Here is a 24,897-nt window from a genome sequence, read left to right as displayed (position 1 = left end):
TATCTAGTTGCTGTTAAAATATGTACATTGCAAGGTGCTTTTGTGCAGGACTCACTGGCCCAGGTGCTCTGAGATTACAGGAAAATACTGGGAATTGGAGGAGCTGTTGCATTAGATACACATGCGAGGATGTGAAAGAGAGGCATGCTTTAAAAACACATCCTCAAATGATCATACCTCTTCACGCAGAAGGGACAGAAGAAGCGTTTATACTGCTGCATTATTTAACCTCCTCCTTTTATCCCGCTGTTTCTTTGCTCTGGCGTGCGTTCTCTGTCTCTGGAGCCACGCTCTGTAATTGTCAGTTTGTTGAAGGCTTCTTACAGAAAGCAACATCTGCGATAAAACAGAAAAACAGCACGAATGGAGGAACATTCGTGAACTTCTGACTGCAGAATCAACCCGCTGTCGTCCTTCTCTGGAACTGCAGAAATGCCATTTTGAACCTAAGAATCCGTAAACAAATCCATTAGTCTTAAATGTCTAATGTTACCACGTCACCTTCCTCTGCCGTGGGGATTTATTGATGAGGCTCTTCCTCCCCTCCTGATGAGTTAAGTGAGACTGGGCTGTCTTTGCGTTTCTCAGAAATATTGGACGTCTAGTCGAGCAGATATCATCTCTCGCTTTAGTGTCTAGACCGGCCCCCATTTCCATAACATCTGTGATTGTGTCGGATTCACTCTCCTGCCAAGACCCTAGTGCAAACCAAGTGTGCGTCATGAAACGTTATCAAAAAGTCTTTAAGTTGCTCATGAAAAACATAGCAATAGCTTGAAAATCCCTGAGACTGATTAACCTGCTTTGCTGAAGCGAAGTATGCCTTATTTTGTGCTCTACTAGGGTCGCACAAAAATGGTTTGCATTTCACCGAAAAATACGTTGAAATACGGAAATTATATGGAGCATAAGCAAAATAAAACCTCTTTTTTTCAGTTGTTTTTTGCATAAATAATTTTTGTTTTATTTTATGAATAAATTGAATGTTTTATAATTTTTTATCATCACACTAATTTTCGCCAAGTCTCATTACTGTAATAAGGAGAACTATAATAATATATGTGTGTGTAGATATATATTATTTTAATAGAAAAAAAGGAAGATTGAATATGTATAATTGTTATAAATATAATACTATGTTGATTTCATTGATTTTTTAAAATGTTTTATATATGTATGTATATATGGATGGATGGCATTTATTTATTTATTTATTTATTTATTGGTAAATGTACTTGGCACAATTTAAACCATTATTATATTTTGGGGAAAATTAGCTTAACTGACATGACATTAATGTAATGAAAATATGCACAATACAACCAACAAAATAAATAAAATAAAATTGATATACATTTTTATATATATATACGTATATATATATATATATATATATATATATATATATATATATATATACACACATACACTGTATGTATGTGTGTAAATATATATAATATATAAATATTATATTAATATATAAATATATATATACATATATTTATATATTAATTTACATCCCACTATAGCTCCAAATACCTTACATTACCTGATGGTGCAACATAACTTTGAATCAAGCTGACCATAAAACTCTGCTGAATAAAGCTGCTTCATTTTTCCTCTAGACTTTGCCGGTCTTAGGCAGTCTATTGGCTGGTTTTAGGAGGGTGTAGGCACTTTTCAGCTGGTCAGTTTGAACCTGGCCAGATTTTTCAACAGGAAAATTAAACCTTCATATGAATAATTTTGTCTTTTGTTGCATGAGAAATCATCTTCACCACCGCATAATTACCGCAGGGGCCCTTTGAATTCCCCATAATGAGCTCTCACTTGTTTCACTGGAGCATCTGATCACCACAAAGAGAGAGATTAGAGGAATCAGGAGAGCTGACCGAATCCCGTGTGTTTTGCGGTGGTGTTCTCATTTACTGCTGCAATGGGCTGCAGGCGTGGGCTTGTGGTTTGCAGAGGCGTCTGCGCTAACCCTTCCTCTGGAGCGGAGCGAGGTGGATTAATGCAGTCCTGTGTCCGCAGGTGCCTGACGCCATCCTGAAATGCCAGCGTGCTGGAATCACTGTGCGTATGGTGACAGGAGACAACATCAACACGGCACGAGCCATCGCTATCAAATGTGGCATCATCCAACCCGGAGAAGACTTCCTGTGCATCGACGGGAAGGAGTTCAACAGGAGGATCAGGAACGAGAAAGGAGAGGTACAGTACTGCATGCTTTGTACAGGACACTGAGTATACAGCAAATAGTATCAGCATTTGTGGCATAATATCAAGAAAATGAGTTTGACTGGTCCAGTGCAATAAATGTTAAAATACTTTCAAAAATACCTAACATTTATATTAAACATCCCATTAAATGGCTTACAAGAAAAGTTTCCTCTGTTCAAAAGTTTGGGTACAGTAACATTTTTATAATGTTTTTGAACGAAGTCTCTTCTGTTCACCAAGACTGCGTTTATTTGATCAAACATACAATAAAAACTGTAATAATCTGAAATCTTATTACAATTTCAAATAACTGTTTTCTATGTGAATAAATACACATTTCTGGCATGAAACTCTAGATGACGTAGACTGATAGGTTCTTATTCGATCTAATGTAATCACATCATTATTCACACGGTGCAGCTGTTTGGTTCTCTCCCGTATCAGTAGCCAATGAGCTCGCTGCTCAACATTCAAATACTCGGCTAGTGTTTCCTGTAGCAGTTCAGTGCGTTTCAGAAACCCTCCACCTCCCCAGCTCCACCTGTATAGATCTGCTAAAGGGTTATTTCATATATGTTACATGTGCAGCCGCAGTATTTCCTACATGCTCTCAGCAGCATGTCTGTAGATATATTGGCAGTAGCTAGTCTCGGTTCTACTGCTCAGATCTATTCCGACCACACCAAACACATTAACTTTGTCATGTACATTACTATGCTAAACTCTCAGAGAGTTGTCATGATTGATATGATCAGAGCTGTATTTTCAGCATCATTACTCCAGTCTTCAGAGTCACATGATCTTCAGAAATCATAATAATATACTGATTTACTGCTCAACAAACATTTCTGATTATTATCAATGTTGAAAACAGTCGTGCTGCCCATTGTTTCTGGAAACTGTGATACATTTTATTTTCCAGGATTCTTTGATGAACAGAAAAAAAACCAGCATTTATTTGACAAAGATCATTTTGCTGTTGTTTCGATCTTTCTCTATTTAATGCATTCTATAAATTTCTTAAGAATAATAATAATAACAATAATCTTTCTGACCCCAAACTTTTAAACAGTACTACATTTCCATATGAAACCAATATGCTTTATTTATGTCAGTTATGGCGCATGAGTTGATGCATCCACAGTATCTGGTGGCAGCTGGTATTTTTGGGAGATGAACAGAAATCTGTGTACTGCAGGATTAGTCAGCAGTGTTTTTCCTGTTTTTCTAGAAGAGAAAGACAGTGTCACATCACACATGAGTTGAATGCAATTTTACTGCATAGCAAACTACAGTTTGAGAGAATCATTCCTCATAGTCACATATGATGTTTTAATAGGTTAGGAGCTATGCATGCTAGTAGGGTGTGAGAACAAACCCTTCTCCTGACAGCTGCTCATCATGCGTCGCTGAGACCGAGATTCAGATCAAGACAGCAGTTCTTGTGCTCTTCAAATCCATTTTGCCAGCGATGAAATCTCACCATTTGCATTTGTTGCTGTTGACTTTCAGGAAACAAAAGTCACTGCTATCAGAGTTTTTTGGTATTTCTTAAGGTCCTAAGCATTTTACTCACTACAATGGCGACCTTGTGCAAGTTACAACATTAAGGGAAAAGAGATCACACATTTGGTTGAGTAGGGTCACATTAAGAAATCTGTTTTTCAAAGTCTTACGTTGACCTCGAAATAAACACATTTTTAAGATTTTGAAAAGTCCCAAAAAATGTTAAGGAAAAACAAAGCAGAGATATTTAGGAGACTGCACTATTTCAGTGGAACATGGATTCATCAGGTTACTGAAATTGTTGAATTGTTTGATGGGAGAATATTGCTTAAAATCAGGGTTTTCTCTGCTGGTTTGAAATGTGTCTTATGCATTATTTTGATTATGTCTAAGTTTTATGAAGTCTGTAACTATCTGTAAATCAGACCTCACTCACAGACATTACAGTAGATCAAGTAGATCTTAAAGTAGATTTTAAAGCCGTTCATTGAAATGCATTACTGCACATGATTTTTGCATTAAAGAACGAGCTGAGATGATTGTCCAAAGCATTGCTTCATATAACTGTCTGTACTCTGATCATTTATGGTTTTTTTATGATGTTGTGATTACATTAGTTGCATGTGTACTCTCTGCTGGCAATGCACTGCTGTTATTGATGTGGACAGTTATTGAACACATTTGAGAGCTGGCCATTCTAACAAACACCCCACATGTGAATGATGGACGCCGTGTGATTTAATACACAGTCAAATCATTTATATGTAAATGCAATGTCTTTTCTGATGAATGTTTACACTCATTACAAAAAGAAAGATATCTTAGAGCCGGATTAGATATTTTCACGTTATATACTCGTAGCTGTTTTCTGGATTCCATCAGATGGGTGTATATTCACTTTTTGGCAGCTGTAATGAGCGTCTTTGTCGTGATGGATGGATGTCTGTCTCATGTCTCTGGCAGGTTGAGCAGGAGCGCATTGATAAAGTGTGGCCTAAACTGCGAGTGCTTGCCAGATCCTCACCGACGGACAAACACACGCTGGTCAAAGGTGAGGAAACCTGCATGAGACACTGGACACCAAACCACAGACTTACAGTGTCATCAGAACCAAAGACATCACTTAAACAAGCACTGCTTTCTTCACATATTTACATACTTCCTTGAAAGTTGTGAAGGGACATATCTGGAGACCTGAACATCACACAAAAATTATTATTACTCTAACATACACTGAAAAAATCTTGAAGTTTAGAGTATACTTTACAAGAAAATGTATAATTATAAATATATAACCACATTTTAATGGAGACTGTGATCTAAAACTATTACAAAACGTCAAATTAGCTGATGAACAAGGACCACCATTTTTAGTTGAACAATCTGCTAGTCATATTTGAGTTCCTGTCCATTTACACACAGCAGCAGAGTGTGTTAGTAAAGCGCTCTGGAATCAGATCTGTGTTACATAAGACTGAACATCATTGCTGAAGTTACAGGATAATTAACATACTGTAAGTAAATGTTGCGCTGTAATTACATCACTAGTGTATTTAATTAGTTATTTCCAGGTCGTTATTGCTTGATTGTCCCTGATGTTTTGCTATCACATAGCTTTAATGCTGGCTACATATGGTTGTTCATTATTAGTGTTAAATGAGTCATTCCAGTAAAGGAGTAGCATTTGTGTCCACAACATTTGATGGAGTGCACTAAACACACAATTTTGCTGTTAAGTAATTTGCAAGCTTGAATATATATATATTTAAACTGAATGTATTGCTTATTCAATTATATAAAATTAAATTATATAAAATAATAATACTTATAATATTAATAATTATTATTAATACTGCACACACACACACACATGTATGTGTGTGTCTATATATATGTATATATATATATACAGTATATATATAATTAATTATTATTACTAATTGTAATTATATTTTATATAACTCTTCATACTGCACAGTTAAGCAGTTCGTTGTCTGATAAAATGTCTCAGATCTGTTCTTCTATGTACAATAAATGGAAAAGGCAGCGTTCACAGAATGACTCAGTAGTGTGTGATGATCTTGTCTGTCAGGGATTATTGACAGCACCCTGGTGGACCAGCGGCAGGTGGTTGCTGTAACTGGTGATGGAACCAACGACGGCCCGGCCCTCAAGAAGGCAGATGTCGGTTTTGCCATGGTGAGAACCGATCGAACCGCATCTTAATTCCAGTCTCTGAGCTACTCAAACACAGGATGTCCTCATTTCAGCAGCACATTATAACGCAGGCCCAGAGTGCCCCCTAGTGTGAGCCGGTGCCTCTTACTCCTGTTTTTTGACATCTGTCAGTTGACTTGCATGAGGTAAAATCAGCTTGTGTCAGCAGCGCCCTGCCATTTCTATTTTCATAAGTTCAGCCGTGTCGGAGGAGAGCATATTCTTGTGTTCCTGCTCATCAAACTGACAGCAGCTGCCTGCGGGCGGCTTCCTCTCTGTCATATTTACCATGATTTTACTGTCAGACGTGTCTTAAGGGAGAACAGTCCCTCAGGCTAGTCTTTAAAAAAAATACAAACACAGTGTGAGCCGAAACAGCTTCTCTTTACCCAGACACCAACAAGATTTTACCATTTATGCCCAGTCACTGTCCACATGAAGGTGCGATCCCACTTCAGTGTAAACAGAACGTGAATGTGCTTATATGTCATGAAAATAATGTCAACAATGCTTAAAAGGTCCTATAATGTTTTCTTCATGAAAAATCTAATTTCTTTCTTTCTTTTTTTCTTGTTTTTTTTGAGGCTACTCTAAAAATATGTGACCCTGGAGCACAAAACCAGTCTTAAGTCTCTGGGGTATATTTGTAGCAATATCCAAAAATACATTGTATGGGTCAAAATTATTGATTTTTCTTTTATGACAAAAATCATTAGGACATTAAGTACAGATCACGTTCCATGAAGATATTTTGTAAATTTCCTATTGTAACTTCATTTTTGATGAGTAATATGCATTGCTAAGAACTTAATTTGAACAACTTTAAAGGAGATTTTCTCAATATTTAGATTTTTTTGCTCCCTCAGATTCCAGATTTTCAAATAGTTGTATCTCAGACAAATATTGTCCGATCATAACAAACCATACATCAATGGAGAGATTATTTATTCAGCTTTAATCTCAATTTCGGAAAATTGACCCTGGCTTTGTAGTCCAGGGTCACATATGACCTTCACAGATTTTATGAACATATTTGTAATTTTAGTAATGCATAACGTATATCGTTCTGCTTATGCCAATCACAGTGATTTTAATGAATGAATAAATTATTTAGATTTTATGGACATATTTGGCACTTGATGCAATTTGAAGCAAAGGATTTATGTGAAATGTCTTGACAGGGAATCGCAGGGACAGATGTGGCTAAAGAGGCGTCTGACATCATCCTCACGGATGATAACTTCTCCAGCATCGTGAAGGCCGTGATGTGGGGACGCAATGTCTACGACAGCATCTCGAAGTTCCTCCAGTTCCAGCTGACCGTTAATGTGGTGGCTGTGATCGTTGCCTTTACCGGAGCCTGTATTACCCAGGTTTGTGCCTCAGTGTTCACACGCAGGTGCTCACAGTGAGCCTTTAAATGAGCATTCACTGTATTGTTGAGTGTGCAGTGCTGTTTGCTAAAGCACCTGGCATGAGCGATTCGAGCAAGCCTCTAAACTTGAGTAATACATTTCAGCAACTATTTCCAAGGATGCATTACATTTATCAAAAGTGATGGTAAAGACATGTTACAAAATGTTTCAATGTTTAATTTATTATTTAAAACATTCTGTTCAAAGAATCCTGTATTCCACAAAAATACTTGGGAAATGTTTCTTGAGCAGTAAATCAGTATATTATTATGATTTCTGAAGATCATGTGACTCTGAAGACTGGAGTAATGATGCTGAAAATACAGCGCTGCTACAGTTTAACATATTCACATAGACAACAGCTGTTTTACATTCTAATAATATTTCACAATATTACTGTTTTCACTGTATTTTTGATCAAATAAATGCAGCCCTTCTATCAAAAACTTACTGACTCTGAACCTTTGAACTGCAGTATAACTCATCCAGCACCGTTTGTGTTGAGGGCATGAATAATCCATCAAAGCGTCTCACTTTTTTACCTGACAGTTGATAAAGCAGGTGAAAGATTCCCCAGATTTACATTAAAAGGAGGGGCCTGAGCCATATCTAGAGACCAGAAGATCACAGAGACTTGAGGGTGGAATCAGAACACCTTAGCAACCTCATACTAACGCCCTGGCAACCATCCAACACACTAGCATTGTAGCAGTGAGTTTTGTACAGGCCTCTCACATTTTCTTCATGAAATACACAAAACTAGTTACTAATTTAAAACCTAAAACCACTGCTACCATATACGAGATGTCTCGTGTGTGTGTGTGTATATATATATATATATATATATATACATATATACATACATATACACTTGACCCTCTAACACTTATACTTCGATTTCTATTCTACTTTTTAAAAAAATAAAAGATGACCCTCTAACACTAGCATTCTCTATCCTTTTTCTATTCTAGCTACTTGTTTTCTTTTTATTTATTTTATATATATATAAAACCCTTGCGTATTGTGTTAGGCTAACCTAGACTTGTCACAGCACATATTATTGTTCTTTTGTTGGTTTTGTTTGTTTCTGTTGTCTTCATATTAAGGCGCTTTGGATAAAAGCATCTGCTAAATGACTAAATGTAAATGTCTTTTATGAGATGATAGATCTGACCTACTATGAAATCTCAAAATAGACTACGCAGAGACATGTGCTAATGGCAAAGAATCCATATTAGATTACTAGGCCAAGGCCAAAGACTTCATCCCTGTGATCTAAAATAGCATTGTTTAATTTCCTAGAGGATCTCTGACCTAATAAATGATGCAGCACTTCTGAGAGAAAGAGGCTAGACTGTGTGAAGTTACCGTCGTGAGAAATGAACATCCAGAGAGCTTTAGATGAACGAGGGCACTCAATCGTGCACTGAGTTAATGAGTTTCAGGGTCTTCTTAAAATTTTGATTAAAGAGTTGTGATGAGAAAGTCCAGTTTAACCAGACTGTTTCTTCTTCCAGGATTCTCCTCTGAAAGCCGTGCAGATGTTGTGGGTGAACCTGATCATGGACACGTTTGCATCTCTGGCGCTGGCCACTGAACCGCCCACCGAGTCTCTGTTGATGAGGAAACCCTACGGCCGAAACAAACCCCTGATCTCCAGCACCATGACCAAGAACATCATGGGCCATGCCGTGTTCCAGCTCATCATCATCTTCACGCTGCTGTTTGCGGGTGAGTTCTCTTAAACTGTACACTGCAAAAAATAGCTTATCTTACTTAGTATTTTTGTCTTGTTTCTAGTCAATAAATCTAAAAATGCTTAAATCAAGACACTTTTTACTAGATAAGCAAAATGACTTAAGATATTTAGTCTTGTTTCCAGGGGAAAGATTAAATGCATTTTGTTTAAAACAAGTACAATTTTCTGCCAGTGGGGTAAGTAATATATTCTTAAAACAATAATATTTTACTTACCCCACTGGCAGATCATTTTACTTGTTTTAATCAAAATGCACTTAATTTAGTTTTTTTTCCCCCTGGAAGCCATTTTTCTTATCTAGTAAAAGTATCTTGATTTAATAATTTTTAGATAAGTAAGATAATTTTTAGATAATAAGATAAGCCATGTTTTGCGGTGTAGATCTGCGACGCATGCTAAGCAAATACGTTTATGCTTTTATGCCTGGAAAATGCCTATTAAATCGATTTTTTAAAACTGTTTTACACAAATAGTTGAAGAAACATTGGTAACACTTTATGTATAATGCATTATAAAAGTAGTTGTTATGCATTAATTATGGCTTGTAATGCATTGTACAATCTTATGAATAATTGTAACCACAGTTAATACATTATAACACTTATCAATTCATACACTATGCATTTTAAATTCAGTTATAATTATTTACGGAAAGAAATAATGTATTACAACGCACATTATAAATAATTATAATGCATTATACCCTTTAATAACCCGTTAGTATGCATTATACACAAAGGTTTTCAGTAAAGTATTACCAAAACATGTAGGATCTTACGCTATGTTTGTGATCCAGGCGAGCAGATCTTTGACATTGACAGTGGCAGGAACGCGCCGCTGCATTCTCCTCCATCTGAGCACTACACCATCATCTTCAACACCTTCGTCATGATGCAGCTCTTCAACGAGATCAATGCACGCAAAATCCACGGAGAGAGGAACGTGTTTGATGGCATTTTCAGAAATCCCATCTTCTGCTCCATCGTTCTGGGCACTTTCGCCATTCAGGTACCAAAAAATAGAAAGTTGATGGGAGTTATGTTTCCCAGCGGTGTATTTTGGAGCTACAGCTCAGAAGCACAGTTTCTTTAGTATGACAAGTGGACTTGAGTAGATCATGCTCTTGGGGGAAAAACAAGCCAGAATGCAGAACCATCTGTTTTTGTCATTCCATATATAATTATACAAATATACAAATGCAGCCCTCTGATTTAATTTGCTGCTGATCCACTACAGTAGAGTAATATTACATCATATTATATCACATTACATTACATCACTGAATATGTATTGTGTCGTGGTGTGAGAATAGCTGGGTGATAAGATGTAAATGTTGCACAACTAACAGGATTCAAAATGTCTGCACAATCAGTGGTATATACCTCTCAAGTTAACCTCTTAAGGTTCTCTGCGACCTCATATGAGGATTATTATTTTTAGTGAATTTCTCTGAGACTTTCCATGCCAGAGTTTTAAGTCTGGATGTCCTGTAAAGAGCACATTCAGGGCTTTTCAGAGATAGCAAATGATTGGATGTTTCACCATGACCACTCCCTCTCCTTGGTCTTCAAAAATGGCTGATATTAAATTAGTTAGACACTCTTCTGGAAATATAATATTTTGTAATTATTTAAATCTGTCTAATTTTTAAACTGTGTCAAATCAACATCTCAGGAAAATGTTATGGGGTTTCAAATCAAAATATGACTTTCTGTTAGAAACGAGACGTTGATTTCACACATGTCAAAATATGAGGACACCGGGACTAAAAGAAGCATGTTTATTATGCATTTTGGGAGACACTTTTATTATTATTAAAATTGTGTCAATTATTACTCCCATTATTACACTTATTTTTTCATTATATGTTGCCCCAAAAACACATTGATATGCCAATTAGATATAGTTTATAGATACATTGTATGTAATGAGAAAATCCGTTTATGGTAATTTTACACACATTTTGCAGAAAGAAAAATGGTATATCAAATCATTCTGTTATAACATAGTTGAGAATCATCTTTATACAGAACAATCCTGAAAACTAAAAATGTATTGGGGATTTAAAAAAATAAATAAAAAAATCAATTGTATTTGCCTATGTATGTTCATTCATGCCTTTTTTTTTTTTTTTTTTGAAAGAAATTGAGTCCCGATGTCCTCTACTGAGGGCATAGCATAACTTAAGAAATGTAATTTTTTATGATTTTTTTAATGCTCTAAACAATGTAAACTAATTTTTCCCAAAACCTTTTTCTCGGGTCTCAGGAGGTTAAGTTTCAAGTTTGTTCAAATCTGTATTTATTAATTTATTTTGAGATATTTGACCTAGTTTAATAATTAAGTCTTCATTAAAAGGTTATGCATGATTTGATTGAAGTGTAGTTATAAATATAATGCACCCAGCACATCTGTATGTCCTTACGTTTCCATTTTGACATTTCGTTTCAGATCGTGATTGTTCAGTTTGGAGGGAAACCGTTCAGTTGTACTCCTCTGGACCTGGAGAAATGGATGTGGTGTGTGTTCCTGGGTTTGGGAGAGCTGGTCTGGGGACAGGTAATGCAACTCTTTTCTTTCTCATTTCCTTCGAGGTCTTCATTAAAGGGATAGTTCACATTATCATTCTGTCATTACTCCCACTTATGTTGTTCCAAACCTGTGTCTGTATGACTTTCTTTCTTCCATTAAACACAAAAGATGTGGTTTTGAAAAGCATCTCAAGGTTTTTCTTAGGGTCAGTGAGGACTACTGTTGTTTTGTACCCTCTTGATATTTATTGAATAGACAAAAACAGTTAAACATTCTATAAATATCTTCTTTGTGTTCTATAAAAAAAAAAGTTTGGAACAACATGAAGGAGAGTAAATAATGACAAAATGTTAATTTTTGGGTTGAATCCCTTTAATCACTGTAGAATTATAAAATAAATGCAATTTACCATTGGCTAGCATGCTCTTTTGTCAATGCTGAGAGGCTGACAGATTGCTTTGCTGAATCAGTTCTTAAGAACAGGAAGTTGATTTTAGTATCACTTATTTGGGAGTATTTTCAAAATGCACAGCATAAATGGCACACCAGGGTTACAGCCAAAATATCGCCTTCAGAGATTTACATATTTTCCGAGGATGAAATCAAAAAAATCCTTCAAAGAGTTTCAGATTTTCCATGGATGAAAAATAGTAACATGGAAAACTCACTGTTTGGTCAGTGTCTATATGAAGGAATTGTGAGTAATATACTGTGTATCTCATTGATAGTTGTGAACAGTATCTGCCAGCATACTATACAGCTGTCCTGATGTTCTACAAACAGTACACTGGGCTTGTTCCTCACCTGGATCTTTGAGGATGGAGCTCTGAAATGGCTCTGTTTTGTGTGCTATCACGTTCTGATATCCATACACGTGTGTCATGCTCTGGGTCAGGTTATCTCAACGATCCCAAACAGCAAGCTGAGGTTCCTCAAAGGGGCTGGCCAGCTGTCGCAGAAGGATGAAATGCCCGAGGAGGACCAGAACGAGGACCAGGAGGAGATCGATCATGCTGAGAGAGAGCTGCGGCGAGGCCAGATCCTCTGGTTCAGAGGCCTCAACAGAATCCAGACTCAGGTTAGAACCTCTGACAGTCTTTGGGAAGCTATGGCTGCTTGAAATATTCAGCATGAATTCTGCACTGAAATGGCATCTGTAGGAAGTAACCATACTTATGCTGGTATATCAATTGTGTTTGTAATTATGTACTTGAGATTCACCATCTGCACGGCTGGCAGAGTGTTTTACGGCCAGATTTAGAACAGTGCGGAGGTTGAACCGCAGCTCGGCTCTGCCAAATGCCATTACTGGCACAAACATCAGCGCTGATCGCAAGACTTCAGAACTGGGCTGGGCTTCATTAATCATGGGCTGTCAGTACACCTTTCATCAAAAACACTTTTATATTCCAACCGAACAGTCATTTATTGAATAGCGTTTTGCATAATTAGATCTAAATTACAATGAAAACCTCAAGATAAAATTTAAGTACGATTCTGGGTGCTGTAAATTTTAGCAACAACATAATTGCATTTCTAAACCCGTTCATACACTGGAACCATTGAAACTGTAGTCATGAAATAGATCAAACACTTACATTTTTCAAAATGTGCAGTACATTGCAGAGCACACTGCACAGAATACTGTAAAGTGTTTAAAGTCTATCACTCCAGTCCTAGTGTGGTTTCTAGTGTGAACTGCAAGTAATGTAGAATATATTTTTCTTGTCAGACGTTAATGCATTGTTACTCAAATGGTAATAAAGCATTTATTTCAAATGCAATAACTACACGTGTCTTTTTGAAACATTTATTGTTGTAAAATGACTACTCAAATAGTACTTTTAACAGATGGTAAGTAGTAGAATTACCAGTATAATTCCACAGCACTCTATTGCAAATATAGCCTTACTATGGTTAGTGTCTAACCAATTGTATACACATTTTTTAAAAGTAACTTAGAACTACTTTTTCACTGAGCAAATCCAATATGTTTACATCGCCCTCTTCCCCCACTCAGATCATTCATATGCCATTACTGCAATAATATTTCACTCCAGTCTAAAATCATGTCCTTAAGCAATATCAGAATCACAAGTGCGTTGTTGTTCTGAATAGCATCACGGCAGTGATTTGGGCATGAAGCCTGATATTCAGACCAATAGCACCATTGTGAGTGTCATGATGGTTTTATACAACAGTTCAGTGACGTTTGAGACAAAGTTGTCCAGTTTATTACATTGTTGAAAATGGTCTCAACCATCTAGTCATCAAGCAACACAGAGACTGGATTGGTGTATATGAGTGGAGTGACAGAGATTTCCCTTACTTCCCTTGTAACTCCACTGTTGAAGCGCCACTGCTTCTCGGTCCTGGCAAAATCGCACAACTGCACTCACATACTCTGATCTGGAACGCTATGAACGCAGACAAGCAGCGAACAGAGAAAAACCTCCCATATTCTAAATATCTGCACTACCGGAATGCCGTCTGTCCAATCAGATTAGAGCAGCACTAACTGTTGTATAATGCACCGCATGCGACATAGTTTTGGTAGTGGCATGCAGATCATTTACGGTGAATTGCTGTGGCCTGTTGTTTGTCATGTGATATGATAACAGTGCTCTTCTAGGCGTAATGATGCAGTCCTGCGGCAAGGCTCTTGAGGGTCTCTGGGCGTTCATCATGACTGCTGTCAAAGCTGCAGCAGCGGGGAGGAGGACTCTTCTAAAGCCATCAAAGCCTCAGTGCTAATTTCAGATGAAGTGTTTAATGTGTGATGAGGGCCTGTCATAGTCTTCTAAACCGTGTCCATGTGATGAAGCATTGCTCCATGTATTTCTCTCCCCCTTCCTGCAGATCGAGGTAGTGAACACGTTCAAGAGCGGGACTTCCTTTCAGGGGGCTCTGAGACGCCAGTCCTCCACCACCAGTCAAAATCAGGATGTAACCAATATTTCTAGTCCTAGTCACGTGTCCTTGTGCAATGCTCTTTCCTCTCCTACCAGCACTGCTGCTGCTCCCTCTGGGCGTGAGTGACACTCTTCTTTGGGTGTTTGTCAGGGATGCCCTTGGACTCTAGACCTGAAGTGGGCCAATCATAACGAAACCAAAAAATTACTCGATGCAAAGAGATTTGAACTCTTTTTAGAACAATTATGTCCCTGTTGAAAAAACCAGCATATGCTGATTAGGTATGTTTTGAAGCATGGCTGCTGGTTTGAGCTGATGTAAGCTTGTCCTTAGTTGGCCATGAGCTAGTTTAAGCTGGTTTTACGCTGGTCCTTAGTTGGTCATGAGCTGGTTTAAGGTGGTTTTAAGCTGGTTATGAGCTGGTCCTCAGCAGGAGTTATTTGCTTAGGACCAGCACATGACCAGCTTAAACCAGCTCATAACCAGCTCAGGACCGGCTTAATCCAGAGCAAACCAGCTACCATGCTTCAAAACATACCTAAGCATATGTTGATTTTGTCAACAGGGGCATCACAAATCTGGAGCCAGCACATTGCAAAATATAAGCTCACAAATCTAATGGATATATCCATGTAGGTCATGAAAGTTCAAAGTGCTAAGTATTACATTTCAGACTGAACACTGAACAGTAAACATTATGAAAAAAGCATCACAGGGAAGCTGCTCTGCAGCAGAGATTCTAGAAAGAAGCTCTGTTCCGCAATCTGTTGCAAATATAATGCTGCATTATGCTTATGTGAGGGTTAGCATAATTACGAGACAACAACTACTCAGAGCTGTTCATATTCTCTGAGTCAGAAATGATTTGTTTCTATGGCAACACCAAAATGGATCCATGTAAAGCTTTGTTATTGACAACAAAATCCTAAAAGCAAATGCAAAATTCACTTTTATGTTGTATTTGCATATAAATGTGTCTTAGCAGTGTGTGGACACAACCACCCTACGATGATAAAAATCCATTCACTCCTTTTTTTTTAATCCCCCAAAAACCTAAACAGTCTCAATTATTAAGCCGTTTTGATTTTCTGAGCAGTATGACGTCATACTGCTCAGGCCCCGCCCATAACCACTGACAGACTGTCCTGTATTAGCATATTTCCGCCCTCAGCCATGTCTCATAGGCAATGCAGGTGTTTCGTAGTTGCATGTAAAAGTGAACATAAGAGTCTTCATTTTCTCCCGACATATCAGCCACTGAGGACACGGTTAATTTTGTTTTTGATGGTAATGTGCCACTGAATACACAACAAGCGAAAGAGAGGAGCGGGTGAGCAGTAGCTCATTAACATTTGAAGAGACATGCACCGAAACAGGTTGCCGTATACAGAACTATTAATGACAAGGTAAAAAGGTTATTGTTTTACACATCCATTAAGGAATTTTAACTAAAGTATTTTGCAGACATTTCATGAATATCCTAAAGGATCATTACCGACTTGTGGAAAACGGCTCTTATGAAAATTATCCATAGTTTTACTACTAATAATACCCCCCAAAAACATGGTTACTACAGTTAAACTATGGTAACTACAAATTAACCATGGTTTTGCTTCACTAACCATAGTTTAATTATGGTATTTGTAGTAAAACTGTTGTTATACAAATGGTAATCAATACGCCAAAAAAAAAATTTTTTTTTACTATGTTTAATTTTCGTAAGGGGGCATCTGATGTCCCTTTTAATCACATGAATTCAACTCGATACACTATTAAAAAGTAAATGAAAAACAAGGCACACACCACATTATGACTTGTAATAAAACACCATAGAATATCCCCCGTTTCAAATGTACAAGCTTTCGATAAAGGCGTTTACAGGTCCAATTATGAAGTATGAATACATTTAGTGAGCCATTTCATTATGTTAATTGTGAGTTTTAAAGAACTACTGCACACTCTGGCCAGATTTGTGCTCAGGGTTCAGATAAGGGATGATAACTGGCCTCAAAAACCTCCATTTCAACCAAGGGTGATAATACTATAAAATTTGTATAGTATAATATGTTATTTTTGGAGGCTCTTAAAAAGGTGAAATTGACTTAATTTGTAGTCCTACACTCAATATGATGGATAGATGGATAGATATATATTTTTTTTACTTTCAATAGGACTTCACGAGTTCACACTTACATATATTTAGCAGGAGTTACGTAATGCGTATTTGGCGAGTATGGTAATACATAGTTGGCGTGCTGTACTGGGGAAGGGCTCTGAGCTCGGGAATGGCCCGAACCCAGAGTATCCCCCCGTGGTATGGTGAGAACTTAGTGATATTGGTGGAGAAGGGGTGGTGGAGGGATGCTGATAGACCGTCAAATGAGTGGAGGTATATCAGCTGTATTTAGGTCCGTGAGTTGATTGACTTGATTACGTACCACTTGTGTTTAATTAGGCTAAGTATCTGATGTGCTCCTCCCGAACTTTATTAATAAAACATCATATTGTGTCCATATGTCAGAGCACTGGCCACAGGGCTATGGCTCCGGCAGCTACAGTGGGAGGATCTGACAGACATTTCTAACCAGGCATTACCCATTGGGTCCAGTGGAGATTTGGCATTACACCGGGGCTCTCAAACAATTTCTTATTGTTTAGATATAGACAATTAGTGTAAAGTATTGTCAAAGGGCATCCCTGAAAATCTGCTTTACTTCTGATTTCCTCTTACTCTTCATGTCACTGTTTATCAGATCATCTTTAACCCACTTCTCAGAAGAATATGTGTTTCAATGTACCATGTGTTTGTTTTCCCCAGAGTGCTAAGAGCCCTGGACTAAGGGTGCAGCCTACGAAGTGAATTTCAGGTTGTGAGTCCCTCCATTGTCCGTCGCAAAATTGATGTGAACTAATATTCCACCAACAAACTCACCAGGCTGGGTAAACATTCAAGTATAGCCAACTGTACCATTCCCCACTCAGCTGTAGCCTGACATGTTCTTCAAAGTGCTCTAGGCTGCATTGTTGAAGTTACTCTATTGATCACAGGAGGATGTTTTGTTCCCTTTTTTTTTACTTTTTTCTCTCCACACAGCTACGGAGACGTGTGAAGAGAGTGGCGCTTCCTCCCCATAGTCTTGTGTTATTTGTCGTCTGTGTGATGTAGATCCGAGGTCCACAGCCACCCATTATGTCTCGTGGCTTTAGTCTGTTGGTCATGTAGTCTGCTGTGTTATGCTGACAGCTGCAGAATCTCACTAGGCCAGTCTTCATCTATGTGATTCCTTCTGACATTTGTTTTCATCTGTCATTCAGACCTGTTTGTTTTGGCTTTGTAAGTTTGCTCTTTGCTAGGTTGAAAGCATGCTATTTGCATCGAGTTGCATAGAGAATCGAGTTTGATGGTCGTTAGAGATAGTTTGCTGATTTCGATCATTTTATGTTCAGCAGTTGGTGGTATGATAGAGGCTCTGTTCCAAACCCTATCGAGCTCCTAACCTTTGCTCTGGCATCTTCCTCCAAGAGAGTGGTTTACACGGACAGTGGCAAAGGCTGCAAGTTACTCATTTTCAGTTGGGGCAGTTCATAGACACGGGTATACAGTTTGAGTAGGAGCATCTGCTAGTAACCAACAGTATAGACACTTAGGGCCAGTTTTACTATAAGCTTGTTTCAGCGCAAAATAGTACTGTCAGGTTTTACTAAATGGCTTCAATTGTTGTTGCTAGGACAAGGCACAGAGAACTGAGAGCACGTGTAGAAGGTAGAGGATTTTTCCACACATATTAATTTATTTGGAATGCCAGAAGAACACATTATCCGAACATATCGTTTGGCAAGCCATGTTATTTTTAATTTGTTTCAGGAAATAAAAGATGACTTGGAACCCTCAACTAGGAGTCATGCAATACCAAGTTAATCAAAATTTCTTGCAACCCTATATTTTTTGGCCTCCGGTTCTTTTCAGCTTACTGTGGGTTATTTATTTCTTTATTCTTTATTTGCAACTACGCAAATTTGTGCTGTGCTTGTATTTAGCATCGGTTGATATGTAAATGAGATGTTGCGTTTGTGTTCTTTAATTTGCGTGATGTTAGTAAATCCCCCGCAGAAATTTCCACGCCCCTCGGCGCTGTTTTGGAATTGCGATCTCACGCTAATTTGCCCTATTTAGTAAAACTGGCCCTTAGAAACATGATTTTTTTCCCACCTACCCCTTATGGCAGGGCTGTCCAATCCAATGTCCTTGAGAGTTTAGCTTCAACTTGTCCCCAACACACTTGCCTGGAAGTCTCTGGTCATCCTGAAAACCTTGATTAGCTTTGTTAACTGGACCTGGAGCTAAACTCTGCAGGACAGTGGCACTTCAGGTGCAGGACTGGACACCCCTGCTTTAAGGTAGCATCATAAGCCAAACAGAATCTCCTAAGTGACTGATATAAAACGTTGTACAGTGAACTCTGATTACTCACTTCAAGAAGAATTGATCACAATGCTAGTCTGACATTAGTGTGTTGCTAAGCTAACAACTCAACACTTTCCAAAAGTTTTTCTGGAGGGCCACTGTCCTGCAGAGTTTAGCTCCAAACCCTGATTAATCAGCTAAACTCAGCAAGGCTCCAGGGACATGTTTGGATACCCTTGCTCTAATACGCAGGCAAGACAGATATTGGCTATTAACTTTTTGTCAATGCTCTGAACAACTGAATAACATACAAAAAAATTCTCAACCAACATCTTGGATGAAAATGAACACCAAGCTTGTTGCAGTGCATTCTGGGATTGCCTTGTCTGTGTGAAGGACCTTAGAATTCGACAGAATAATTTGACATCTTGCTGTCTAGGTAGGTAGTTCATGAGGTTATGTAACAGGACCATTGACTGTATGCATCATTAGTTTAGTGTGAGAATTATGTCTAGATTTTTGTACTTGCTTGTTCGTAATTGTAACCTTGGAAGCAGAATATTTGCTACTCCCAAGTAGCACAGTCAAATATTTCTAGGAAGTCTCAGTTCCTCTCAGTAACAACTGATTAAGTGATTCTCCTATTTTTTAAGTGTAGTTCTGTGAATCTGAACAAAACTCTTTGGCCTATACTTGAGTGTTTACACAGAGACGCATGGAGTTGTTGAAAGAACAGACTTGTGTTTGTTCTCATCTCTTTTCTTATTCCACAGTCTGTGTGCCTGTGTTCATCTCCACATGGTGTTGTCCCGAGCTGCATGTTGTGTGTAGTCGTTGAGTTGGCTTGTCAAGCTTTTGGTTCGCTTCCATCATCGTGTTGTGACTCTATGCTCTCGAAGCATAGACTCTTCCTGTCCCTGTCATCCTCTATCTGAGTCTTTGTAGATGACTTCTCTTTTGTTTGCCTTTGACTTTGTGTTTACCTTGAAACTCATCCCGGATCTCAATATCTAATCTACTCCTCTTACCAACTTTCTACGAGATGTGTTCAACTTGCATGACATTTTGGTTTTCCTTTGTTTTTTACTTCTTTTGTTCCATTTTTGTTGAATTAACAATGCTTGTCTCTAGGTATACAACACTTTGGACCGTACACTGTAAACTGTATTGTGTACTGTACGGGACATAAGAGCATTGCCTGTTTTCCTTTCCAGTCTCTTTAGTTTACCATGAGTTTGAGTTATGTTCTTTTCGATGCAATCCTTAAAATGTGCACGGTAGGGATGCTTTCCAAATGTTTTTGGTGGTTCCACGGCCTTTCCTTCCTCCGGTTGTCACTGTGCCACTGGGGGGGGGGGGGGTATTCTGAGCTCACTTTCCAAGCCTTTGACAGCGATCTCTTTCCTCACGCAGATACGTGTTGTGAACGCATTTCGTAGCTCCCTCTACGAAGGCTTGGAAAAACCCGAATCCAGAACCTCCATCCACAATTTCATGACTCATCCAGAGTTTAGAATAGAGGACTCCACACCTCACATTCCTCTCATAGACGACACCGACATTGACGACGAGGCAGCCAGGAAGAACTCCAGTCTGCCCTCATCTCCCAACAAGAACAACAATGCCATCGACAGCGGCATAAACCTGACGACCGACACGAGTAAGTCTGCTGCTTCCTCCAGTCCCGGGAGCCCTCTTCATAGTCTGGAGACATCGCTTTAGCCACCTCAGATGGGAGACCGCTCAAGAATCATCTTAGACTCTACGTTTAAAAGCGCTCCGGGGTGCACACGAACGCAGATCGTGTACTGTTGACTGTACGTATTTATGGTCGCGCGACATTGTTTTATCGAACGCATGAACGACGACTGACTCGGACGATCGCGGAGCGACTCGAGAAACAATACAAGAGCGCACCGCTCCCAGTCCCTGAGGAAACGACAGACTATTACGAGTAATTTAAATCAAATTCAGCTATTATCGTTGCTCCTGCATGAATGTACATTACCCAGGTTTTTATTTGGAAACCTTTATTTTTATTTAAACGGTTTTGATTTGATTTGATTTGATGGGATGTGCGGTGGACTGCTATTTTAAGACAGCTTCTCTGATTCACTGATCTGTGAGTATTGTATGTGGCATGTATCTAACTGTATAGATTTATTTGGTTATTGATTAAGGTGTATCCAGGTCGCAGGACTCTGAACTTGCACAGTAGATTTGGACCTGTCGGAAAAAGAGAAACCCATGGAAATTAGAATTTATTAAGCGTACATATATATTTATAGACATATTATAAATATATATTTACAGAGTTTATCTTTATTTGTTGGCATGTTGCCTTGTTCTGCTTCAATAACTACTTTAACTTATTTATGTCCTAAAGAGAATGTAATTTGTTTACAAACCTGTAGATATGTCCTGGTTCCTTTGTAGGGTTTAAAACTTCTTTGTAGGGTTCAAAACCACGCAGCAGACGTAGTTGGAACAGCTGACGTTGTTCAGTACTCCTGTAATATCGGACTCTAGATGTTTTATTTCCAATTGTGTGCTGGACTTGCCTGCTATTTTGTCATATAATGTAGATATTTTTAGAAGATAACAAAAGAAACCAAAATATAGTGGGATATATCATCGAAGTATTAAACGAGTGTCGGGATCGATGGCTCCGAACACCCTGAAAACATCCAATCGGTTTGGCAGGCTTTGGCGATGAACTTGTGGTCGGCCTCAAACGTGAGCAGATATATCAGGTTGGATTTAAATATCTTCTTTAGAAGTACATACTATTTAACATAAAATAGTTTCAGTTCCGTGTGACCATCAGAAGCTGCGATGGGTTTTATGTTGGAAACATGTAAACTAAGTTATATCTGGCATCTCTGTATGGAAATCAAAATTGTGTTCAAATATTGTGATTTATTGTGTTGATTCTTCTTTTTGACATTTAATTTGTAGATTTATTTTGGTGAAAGGAAATGAACCCAGCTGCTGAGCTGACGACACTTTGAACAACTGAATTATGTCATGTAACGAAACAAAAAGAAGGAATGTTGCTTTTCACTCTTTTCTTAAAAAAAAGAAAAAAAAGAAAAACCCAAACCAACAAAAAAAACAACAACAACAACAAAAAAATATATCTATATATATATACACATTTATGATCCTTTTCTGCACTATCCGGATATGAATGAATTTCTGTGGTGTAAATTTAGATGTGCTTCTGTGTTCAAATCAAGCTTGTCTTCCTGCAGTCAGTAAATATACTCTAGCATCTCAACAGTATTCACTAGTCGTTAACTATTTATTGTACTCTAGAAGCGAAAGGACAAATGGGGGTCTGTCGGAAGGTACACTTATGAAGTCACCCATGTATTCATTGATATTTTTTGGAATTGGAAAGGCATGATGTCATACACTTAATATGCAACTCATTTTTCTCCATCGTTCTTAAATTGAACTTTTTTGACAGTTTTACTCATCCAGATAAGGTGCACAAGCTTTAACTGTTAGCTCAGGCATACTCAACGAGATAAATATATATATATATGGAAAACTGAGACAGATTTTTAGTTTTTTCCCCAGAAATCGTTTGCCCTTTATCGTGTTAAAGGGATAGTTTACTCACCTTCACGCCGTTCCAAAAGCACCACGAAAGCTTCACAGAAGTGAGCCGCATGACTTCTAGTCTGCTGAAGACATATGAAAGCAGATTAAAATAAAGGTATTATCTACAGAAAATCACAACCTCCCCTCATTAGAGAGCTAATGATGAACAAACTGATCTTTTCAATTGATCGGCTGATGAGTGAGCTATCACCTTAACACATGTCAAAGCCTCATTCACAATCATTCTGTACACTGACCAAAAGAATCACTTCTGACACGTTGAAAGGCCCCGCAGGGGAGATTGTCTGAAATGTGCGTGGACTGCAGTGACTCCAGATGAGATCTTTTACGTACGACTGGCCACTTCAGTTGAATTCAGTTTAGTTCTGCGCCCTGTGTTGACGGGCCTAATAACGGATGCAGTTTAAAATGTTTAACCAATAAATCGGAAGGATGGCAGCGTTCTAATAATCACGAATAATAATATTTCTTGCAATACATCAGCTTCTATGTACTGTACTTAGCAGCATGCGTTTTGTGGAACAAAGAGCATACGACGCCACAGGTACTTTTGGCGCACTAGCAATTTATGGGTAAATGAAAAGTGTTCATCCATCTTGTTTTTATGAATTTTATAATCTATACAATAATTGTAAATAAAAAACTCAATGTCTTTGTTCATTTAATACTATGCAAAAAGTCAAGCTTTCTGATTGTTTCTCATCTACCCTAGAGTGTGTTGCTGGAATGTTTGTGGTCTCCAAGTTAGTAAAACAACAACAACAACAACAAAATTGTGATGTAAATGATGTTCTAGCCTGAGAACATGAACTGACTCTTGTTGCTTCACTGTCCATACCACCATTCCAGACAGGAGCGCAAGTGATACAAATGAAAAACAAGCACTTAATAAATTCCCCGAGGAGCATGAACCTGTGTCCCGTGAGCAGTGTGCGTGTGCGTGTGCGTGTGTGTGTGTGTGTCTGTGATTTTTCATCTCTAGCACACGCTTCGATGTGCTGGGTTAGGTGCAGATGTTTCAGAACTACAGCATCATTATAGTAAATGTTAAAGCTAAAGTACATGCTTTAGTCTGTCTGCTTTAATTCATTGGGATTTCTCCATGATATCATGTGACTCCATAAGCTGAAAAGGTCTCCAAACACTGTGTAGCCGTATATACCAAGTACCAAAGCTAAGATATTTTTGTTGTCTTTATTAGGGCACTATTGTAATTATATTTGTCATCATATTCAGTTGAGCCACTCTTAAAAGTACATCTTATTAAATTGTATGAATGCACTATTTAACCTAATATTAAACCAACTCATACAGCACGCATTGCAGTTTTGAGATGCTAAAACTGTAGATTTGGATCTAGTGAGCCAGTTTCATTTCAGTATCATGAAGATACTAACTGAACTTGTTTTAATTGTTAGATTTTCTGCTTTCATTTTCATTTTAGTTAAAGTTTTAGTAATTTTGTTGTGTTTTGTCATTTTATTAGTTCTTAATATTTATTAGTTTTATTATTATTATTACTCCTATTTAAAATTTGTCTGTAGTTTTAGTTTGGGTTATTTTAGCACATAAAATAAAATAAAGTTCTTTTTTTTTTCTTTAGTTTAAGTAAACTATAATAACTCAGATTCAGATGTGCCAGATTAATTTCATTTTTAGCAAAGGTTGTACTGTTTGGCTCTTATATCAAATTTCCCATAGACATAATTGCTACTAACCTTAAGTCTAACCACATTCAACCCCACCTCAATAAGTTTGCAATGCATATAATTAGAATAAAGTAAATTCACTCAGTTTCAGTGTACCTCAAAATAAATTATGCATTATAATTAATAAAAGAAGAAAATATTCAGAATCAGAATCAGAATCAGAAAGAGCTTTATTGCCAAGTGTGTTTGCACACACAAGGAATTCGTCTTGGTGTTATGAGCTTCCAGTACAGAAAGTACAAACATAGTGCAGACAACATATAATTAATGTGATAAAGAACACTAATGAAGAGAATATACAATAATTAAGGATAACAATAGTAATAAAAATAAAAATATACAGAAAAGAGACATGACCATAGACAGAACTGTGAATGTGCATGTGTCCTATGTACAGATGAAGGTTTGATGAGTTATTTACAGATGTACAGTACCGGGGTGTGTTATGTGTTGTTCAGGTGGGATACGGCCTGGGGGAAAAAACTGTTCTTGTGTCTGGCTGTTCTGGTGCTCAGTGATCTGTAGCGCCGGCCAGAGGGCAACAGTACAAAGAGAGAGTGAGCTGGGTGTGAGGGGTCCAGAGTGACT

General features: G+C 37.9%; 1 protein-coding gene across 8 annotated transcripts in view; it reads left to right on the top strand.

The window, feature by feature from the left end:
* The window catches only part of LOC306856995 (plasma membrane calcium-transporting ATPase 2-like), a gene marked incomplete at both ends in the record, with an annotated part of 78,462 nt that extends 57,770 nt beyond the window's left edge, over window positions 1–20,692 (top strand). For 5 of the 8 annotated variants that reach the window (XM_079396596.1, XM_079396602.1, XM_079396601.1 and 2 more), the window contains 9 exons: window positions 2,035–2,214; window positions 4,693–4,780; window positions 5,822–5,928; window positions 7,128–7,319; window positions 8,879–9,092; window positions 9,917–10,128; window positions 11,572–11,679; window positions 12,548–12,730; window positions 20,384–20,692. In XM_079396596.1, coding sequence (XP_079252722.1) covers window positions 2,035–2,214; window positions 4,693–4,780; window positions 5,822–5,928; window positions 7,128–7,319; window positions 8,879–9,092; window positions 9,917–10,128; window positions 11,572–11,679; window positions 12,548–12,730; window positions 20,384–20,692 — 1,593 coding nt within the window. Of the gene's footprint in view, window positions 1–2,034; window positions 2,215–4,692; window positions 4,781–5,821; window positions 5,929–7,127; window positions 7,320–8,878; window positions 9,093–9,916; window positions 10,129–11,571; window positions 11,680–12,547; window positions 12,731–14,511; window positions 14,599–20,383 lie in introns of all 8 variants that reach the window. The other 3 variants (XM_079396595.1, XM_079396599.1, XM_079396597.1) reach the window with 1 other exon arrangement.
* Between the last annotated feature and the right edge of the window lie 4,205 nt (window positions 20,693–24,897).

The sequence above is a fragment of the Barbus barbus genome, assembly GCF_936440315.1.
Source record: "Barbus barbus genome assembly, chromosome: 37".
Taxonomy (NCBI): domain Eukaryota; kingdom Metazoa; phylum Chordata; class Actinopteri; order Cypriniformes; family Cyprinidae; genus Barbus; species Barbus barbus.
Note: the sequence above shows the minus strand (reverse complement) of the source record. Positions and strands in the feature narration are given on the sequence as shown.